Source organism: Vicia villosa, linkage group LG3, assembly GCF_029867415.1.
Source record: "Vicia villosa cultivar HV-30 ecotype Madison, WI linkage group LG3, Vvil1.0, whole genome shotgun sequence".
NCBI classification, from domain to species: Eukaryota; Viridiplantae; Streptophyta; class Magnoliopsida; order Fabales; family Fabaceae; genus Vicia; species Vicia villosa.
In genome coordinates this window covers 113,246,445-113,254,451 of record NC_081182.1, presented here as the reverse complement: position 1 = coordinate 113,254,451, position 8,007 = coordinate 113,246,445, and the positions used below count along the sequence as shown (strand labels likewise).

The 8,007-nt window shown below is 35.5% G+C and overlaps 1 protein-coding gene across 1 annotated transcript; it reads left to right on the top strand.

The window, feature by feature from the left end:
* Positions 1–2,081: 2,081 nt before the first annotated feature.
* On the top strand, positions 2,082–7,043 carry LOC131662354 (transcription initiation factor TFIID subunit 6-like). Its single transcript, XM_058932122.1, has 12 exons — positions 2,082–2,300; positions 2,381–2,467; positions 2,750–2,851; positions 2,964–3,072; positions 3,644–3,738; positions 3,825–3,962; positions 4,248–4,343; positions 4,585–4,709; positions 5,090–5,222; positions 5,602–5,727; positions 5,942–6,053; positions 6,179–7,043. The coding sequence occupies exons 1-12, from the start codon at positions 2,175–2,177 to the stop codon at positions 6,430–6,432; spliced, it is 1,503 nt and encodes a 500-aa protein (XP_058788105.1). The 5' UTR covers positions 2,082–2,174; the 3' UTR covers positions 6,433–7,043.
* Positions 7,044–8,007: the final 964 nt, after the last annotated feature.

The window sequence follows — 8,007 nt, the reverse complement described above, 5'->3', positions numbered from 1 at the left end:
TTTCCTCCACAAAATTTCAGATCACAACCTCAACCATGCTCTTTGAAAATCCAAAAGACTCGCAACAGTCATACTTTGCTCTCTTTTTTCAAATCATGATTGAAAAAGGGAGGTTGTGCCTTCAAATATCTACAAATTCAATATCATAGGCAAGAGAGATAAGAATATGTTTTCCACGTATTGAGAAGTACTGATACATACATACAACAACCGAAAATAATGAAACCTTTGAAATGATATGTAGCGTGAGACGGTTCAGATGAAATTATCTACTATGTATGAAGTAGTACTTATAATGGTAAGGTTTAGGGTTTGCTTTGGTAAGGGAGGTGGCTTTACGTAGAGCTGTCAAAATGGGCTCGGCCCATTGGGCCGGCCCATAAGCCCTACAATTTAGCACGGGCCGGGCCGCAAAATATCTTAAAAAAACACGACCCTGTCTTTTTGGGCCAGCCCACCGGGCCTATGTTTTTTATGGGCTGGGCCGGGCCGGGCCAAGCGGGCTTCGGGCTGGCCCATTAAAAAAAGATTTTGGTAAATTTTGGAGAAAAAAGATTGAGATAAGATATGATTTTATAAATGTGTTTTCAAGTCATAAAGAAAAGTTAAAGAGGATCAAGATATATTTTCAAAATGATGTGATCAAGGAAATGGTTGTGAGATGTAGAGAAAATTTGATAAGTAATTGTGATAATATTAAGTTACTTTATACTTTTTCATGGATGATTTTGTGGTATTCATATATATTTATGTATAAATATTTTAAACATCACTTATATACATTTATGATGACTTTCTACTTATGTTGTATTGCATTTATTCATTACATCCTTTTTATAAAATTTAAATTATAATATTGAAATACGGGCCGGGCTAGCCCATTGGGCCGCACGGGCCTTTGGTAAATGGGCCGGGCTCATTTTATGTGGCCCATTTAGTAATTGGGCTGGGCCGGGCCGGGCCATTAAAAAACGTTGGCCCACCGGGCCGAAGCGGGCTGGGCCGGGCCGGCCCATTTGACAGCTCTAGCTTTACGTGTTCCTGAGAATTTATCTGCCCAAGTCCAATTGCATCGATGCATTGTTTCAAGGGAAGAAGATGGAAGATACAATAGCCTGTGAATGGAATTTTTTTTATGACTGATGAGTGATGAAAATGGAAGATGCAATAGTCTGTGAATGGTTGATTTAATATAGAGGATGAATAAGAAATCGAAGGGGTGACGACTCGCATGATTCATTGGTACCTGCAAATTTTCGACTCATATTCTGCATAAAATGAAAAATAGAAAACTTCAAACAGCAATCGTTAAAAACAAAATACCGTGAATCATTGGGGTGGAATTGCAGAAGTAAATGAAAAAAAAACTAAAATCGATGGATGTAATGGAAGAGGAAGAAGAGCTAAACCTAATTGTTTGTAGTTTATGTTTTGTTGGTTGATATCAAAAGCCATAATATATAGATTAATGAGAGAAAATTGAAGGGTTTCTTAGAAATCAAAGAGAAGAAGTGTGGAGGTGGTTTTGCTGTATTCCAAGAAAGATTGCACAATTCCCAAAAAAACGTTTTCACGTTATAATGATGGTAAAACAAAAAAAGGGATAATTGAAAGGTTACTAGATGATTAAAAATTTTATTTATTAATTAAAGTATTAAAGGAGATGCAATTACATCTATGTCCCCGTTTATCACCTCAAATTGGTGATTAGAGAAATAATTATAGAATTTCATATGTCATCTACTTTATTATATTAAAAGTAGACTGCACTTACGAAAAACAATAAGAAAACTATATAATCATGTGAATTAAAAAAAAAAACATAATTTGAATTGAAAGTTAATTTTAACATAAAACACATAATTTGAATTAGAAGATAATAAACCAACCCAAAACTTAAAAATATTATAAAAATACTTTTTGAAAAATAAGAAATTACAAAGGGTAAAATCAGTAGAAAAAAAAGGCCAGTACAAAAATTTGTATTATCTTTATCTATAGTTATAGATTCATTCTTAATTCAACGAAAACACAAGCCTAACAACAGTAAAAAAAAAAAAAAAAAAAAAGAAAGAAAACAGAGCTTAATATAACATCACAACAAATTTAACCTCACTTTTCCATTCCCACCTTCCACAAAAAAAACCCTGTAACTCTTTCATTACTTCGAATCAATGAGTGTGATTCCAAAGGAATCCATTGAAGTAATTTCACAAACACTTGGCATCCCCAATTTATCTCCCGATGTTGCCCTCGCCGTTGCTCCCGATCTTGAATATCGCATCCGCGAAATCATGCAGGTAGCTATTCTTCTTTAACCCCTTTTCCCCCAATTTTCAATTTTTCATCAATGATTTTGAATTTTGAACTTTACTTACAGGAGTCTATTAAATGTATGCGTCATTCCATGAGAACTTTTCTCACTGCTGAGGATGTTGACAGTGCACTCGCATTGCGAAATTTAGAGGTAAATTTCCTTTACTTTAGGGTTTTTAAATACGTCGTAATGGTTGTTGTCGCTATCGTCGCAGTTTGACACTTTTGGTTTTCTAGTACCAGAAGAATCGAGTATAAAGACTCTTGAATAGCAATGTTGTGTAGGATAATAAATGTTGTTTTTAAGACGATTGATTTTACCGTTTAAAAAAGATTTAAAGCGCAACTTGTTGTCCGTTTGCTTGTTTAATTATGTATAATCTTTATCATTTTGTATGGTTTCAGTTTCCGTTTGTGTTTATGTATGTAACAGCCGATATATGGTTTCGCGTCTAAAGATAATCTGCGGTTCAAAAGAGCTCCTGGGCATAATGATTTGTTCTACATTGACGACAGGGATGTGGATATTAAAGATGTAAGAATTTTGTAGGTACTTATAGTTGTGGACTTTTTTGTGTTGATTGAGGTGGTTGAAGAATTGCTTGATATGATTTTTTTTTTCTCATGATTTTTCTTGATGTTAATAGTTGGTTGAAGAACCTTTACCGAAAGCCCCTCTTGATACGTCGATTACCAGTCATTGGTTGGCTATTGAAGGTGTGCAACCTGCAATACCTGAAAATGCTCCGACTGAAGGTAGTTATTTAGATTTAAGTGCTCCTTAGTATATTGGATTCACGAAGCCTCATTGCATAGTTCATGTTACCGTTATTGATTTCTGCCTATTAAGCCTACCTGCTATAGTATTGAAGATTATATCTGGTGCTATAGTATTGAAGATTATATCTGGCGTGAATTTTATTTTTTTTATCTGAAATGAAAGATCTCGAGATTAGAGAGAGTGTTAGGGTAGCACTTATAGGAGAAAAGATGATGGAAAATAGACTTAGGTGGGTTGGGCATGTAGAGAGAAGACATGTATATTTTGTGGTAAGAAGAGTAGATCAGATGGAAAAGAGTCAAACAACTAAGCATAGAGGAAGACCTAGAAAAACTATAAGAGAAATTATTAAGAAAGATCTCGTGATTAACGATTTGGATAGAACATTATGGCGGAAGTTGACCCATGTAGCCAACCCCACTTAGTTGGATAAGGCTTGGTTGTTGTTTTATCTGCATGATTTAACTCCTTTTTATTTTGTTCCACACGATTGGGAAGTTTGGTTTTCACACTATTGACAATTTTGTTTCCATATGTTACTTGCAGCTACCCCTGAGATAAGAAAAACTGAATATAAAGAAGACGGGCTTCCTGTTGATGTTAAATTACCTGTTAAACATATAATAACGACAGAGCTTCAGGTATACGCATCATATGGGATGCATTATTCTGAAGTGGTTTCTTGTTTAGTGATCAACATTAATGAGCCACCTTGTTTCCTCTACAGCTTTACTACGAAAAAATAATAGAGCTGATTTTGAATAAGCCTGGGTCCATTCCTTTCAGAAGAGCATTGGTCACCTTGGCAACTGACTCAGGACTCCATCCTTTAGTTCCTTATTTCACACGCTTTGTTGCTGATGAGGTATTGCCAATTTTATGTCTATTATGATTTCGGTTAAACTTTTCAGGCTTAAAGGTGTGTTTACCCCTGCCATTTGGGATGAGTTTTGTTTTTTCCCTGCCACATCATGTAATTTGTACAGGGTGTAAAACTAATAAGTCTTAAATTACAAGGGTATACAAAGGGAAAACCCGAGCTTGTTCAAATGGCAACAGGCGAAAACATCTTTAACCCAATTTTTTATATATAGTGCGAGATAGACTTTATTAGTACTCATTTTTATCTTTTTTTCCCTTGTCCTATCAGGTGGCTCGAAATCTACATAATTTAAATAATTTATTTGCTTCGATGCGCCTTGTCCGGAGCCTTTTGCAAAATCCTCACATACACATAGAACTTTATGTAAGTACGGTGCTATTTTAATCGTCTTTGCTTGTTTCCTTCTATAGTAATGCTTATGAGGTTGTAAGGTTGATCACTGGTCTATATATTGTAAATAAACATAATGACTCCATCAAAATTTGGGATATATCTGGATTTCTGAAGCAAAGTCGGAAGGGCAGTTGTAGTTTACTGAAACTTGATTTTTAATACATGTCTTCTGAATTTTAGTTTCTATCTAATTTTTGTCAAATTCTATCAGTTGCACCAATTGATGCCGCCTATCATTACTTGCATTGTTGCAAAAAGGCTTGGAAACAGACTGTCCGATAATCACTGGGAGCTTAGGGATTTCAGTGCTAATCTTGTTGCTTTGATATGCAAAAGGTGTGGACCTTCTTTCAATAGATGATAAGAGTTAAATTAATGCAGATCTCATTAATTATAATTTAATTTGATAGTTCTCAGCTCTTGTGACTTCCTTAAATGGGAATTTAATGCATATTATAATATCTTGTTTTAAATATTTTATTTAAATTAATTATAATTATATTATAATATATATTATAATATATATTGGTGTGGATGTCCTATTTTTTTTACATTAATGGTGTTGCTGTGTCCCGGTGTCAATGTTAGACTTCATGCTTCATAAGTTTATGTGTGTTGTGGGCACTATGAAATTTATCAAAATGAAAATTCCAAGCTTGTTTGCATCAATTGATTACATTTTTTCTTTTCTTATGTTCTTAGTCTGAGTTTTACAGATTTGGGCATATGTATCACAATCTTCAGCCCCGTGTAACGAGGACATTTCTTCATACTTTCTTGGATCCTACAAAAGCTCTGCCTCAACACTATGGTGCAATTAAAGGAATAGCAGCTCTTGGATCAAGAATGGTATACATCTTCTAGCCTCTGTTTTAATATTAGCAGAACTGTTAGATAACGGCTTGTAGTTGTAAAATTGGTTCCATTAGTCATTTGATGCTCTTCTGAGGTTAATAGCTCAATGAAGGTAGCTATGACTAATATTAATACAAGCATACATTCTTTTAACCATTTGATTAGTTCTTGTGGTCAATAAGAAAAAGCCGCTCTTCCGTTTTCCCTCTAAATGTGGTTTTACTATCTCAAATCTCTGCATTTGTTGTTAACTTAACACATTACATCCTTAATTTGTCTTTTTTTGGAGTTCTTGGGTGGCTTTTATGCTGTGTGATTTAGAACATCTAATTGTGTATGTCAACTAATTCCTAATGTTCCTTCATTTGAGTAGGTTCGCTTGCTTATAATTCCAAATCTCGAGCCATATTTGCATCTTCTTGTGCCAGAAATGCAACTTGAGAAGCAAAAGAATGAAATAAAAAGGCAAGAAGCATGGCAAGTTTACGGAGCCTTGCTGGTGAGTTGTAACTTTTGTAATTGAGTTTAATATTGATACAATCCAGAAATAAAGTACAGTGTTTTCAAATGATGTGTTGTCGCAGTCATTTTGACAACGTGTTCTCAATTCTCATTGAATGATGTGGCAACATACCTAGTTTTAGCAATGCATCAATCTATGTTTTTTCTGAACATCTTTTACTTAACTATTACTGAAGTCATAAACCTTACAGTGTGCAGTAGGCCAAAATATGCACGAAAAGGTCAAAGGAATAAGCAGTTTGCTTTCCCCTCCAACTCGCGCAGCGTCAAATGGCAATGGAAAAGCCATGATTGCAATGCCAGGTATTACTTTATTTTGATGCATAAGAGTGTTTACATGTGAATTAACTCGTTTTTGTGATAAGAATTGTTAACCCCTAAAAGTTTAAGAATTAACTTGATAGTTTAACAATCTTAATTTGCAACAGGTGTTACTGGAGTTGTGGTACCAATGAATTCCATGTCAGTTGACAACATGCAGGGGTCAACAAGTGGGTTTTCCCCCATGATGGGCGCGCCATCATCAGTGGGTCGTCAATTACCCAAAGAAAACTCTCCCATTCTAGCTCAGGCTTGGAAAGATGACATAGATGCAGGACAATTGCTGCCACCAGTGTTTGAATTATTTGGCGAAAGTTTGTTATCATTCATACCAAAACCTGAAGCATCTATATTTTTGTAGTACAAATGTGAAAGTGCATGTAACTTGGTCACTCTTTTTGTGGCTGAATAAATTGGGAGTTAGTATAGAAATTAACCTGTATTTTTTGCCCATAAAATTTATAAGCATTGAGTTTTGTCCTAAAGATGGTTTATTTTACAAAAATTCTCATGTCGTTTGATTATTTTACTGTAAATTCAAAAGCCTTGATTTTAATTTTATAATAATTCAAATAGAGCTTTTCAATCCATTTATTATAATGTTTGTTCATTCCGGGTCAATTTAACCGGGCCGGGTTATTTAGCAAACTCAGATACATTGTACAACCAAGGCAACCTAACCGGGCCAGGTTAATTAGCAAACTCAGATACATTGTACAACCAAGGCAACCCAACTGGGTCGGGCGTGACTTAGTTACTTAAGTCCATAATGGGCCAACCCGCCTTAATTACCAAGCTCAAATACACTGTAAAACCAAGGCCAACCTAGCTGGTCAGGCATGACTTAGTTACCTAAGTCCAAAATGGGCCAACCCACTTGACGTAATATAAGCATATGGTTTCTTTGAGATACGGTCTCCAATCCCATTCAGCGATTTGATTCTCATCCGTGCATTTTATAAATCTCACCATCCTCTTAGCACCAAAAGCAATTACATTTTTTATCCTAAAGAAGCTAGCTTTGTTGATGCTATGCCCCATATTGTTGACTTAGTGAGTTGGAATACAGAGATCTCCTCGTTCCTTTTGATGTGGAAAATGATCGTTGTGAAAACGATTGTCGTGAAACCGATCTAGATCTTTGTTGATTTGTTGTAGTTGTTTGATCTTGATCTTAGACTTACTACTCATTGAATTGTTTCTTGAAGCTTGTAAGATTTGTTATGGTGATATGCCGCACAATCAGGAAAATCACAAGATAGATTTTGTTACCAAACACATTGACATTATAGATCCTTTGTCTGCAGACAACAATCTGGGAAAATCACGAGATTTTGTTACGAAACTGAAGCTACGTCCCAGATTGTAGTCTAGAGACAAAGGATCTATAATATCGATGTGTTTGGTAACAAAATCTCTCGTGATTTTCCTGACTGCGCGACATATTACCATAACACGTCTTACAAGCTTTAAGAAACAATTCAATGAGCAATAAGTCTTTCAAGATCAAGATCAAACAACTACAGCAAATCAACAAAGATCTAGATCTTCAAATTCACGACAATCGTTTTCCACGACGATCTTTTTCCACATCAAAGGGATTGAGATCTCTGCATTCCAACTCACGGAGTCGACCCGCTTAAGATGAGTGAAAACCCCGTCCCTTAATCGTAACCATCAAACCATGGTTTAACTTCCTTTGTCCTCTCACGACAACCGGTTCTGAGATTGCGGTAATCGGAGACGAAAAGTTGAGCTCTAACGCCATCTTTAAAAGTGAGAGGCAATCTTGCGAAAGCTCGACGATGAAGAGTCTGATTCTGTCACGTGCTCGCTGAATGGAGTTTGTCAGAAAAATGCATTTGAGATTCTACTACTGTGTTTACAGGATCATCCAGCGACATTGATGTACAGGTTGCATTGTATCTCAATGACT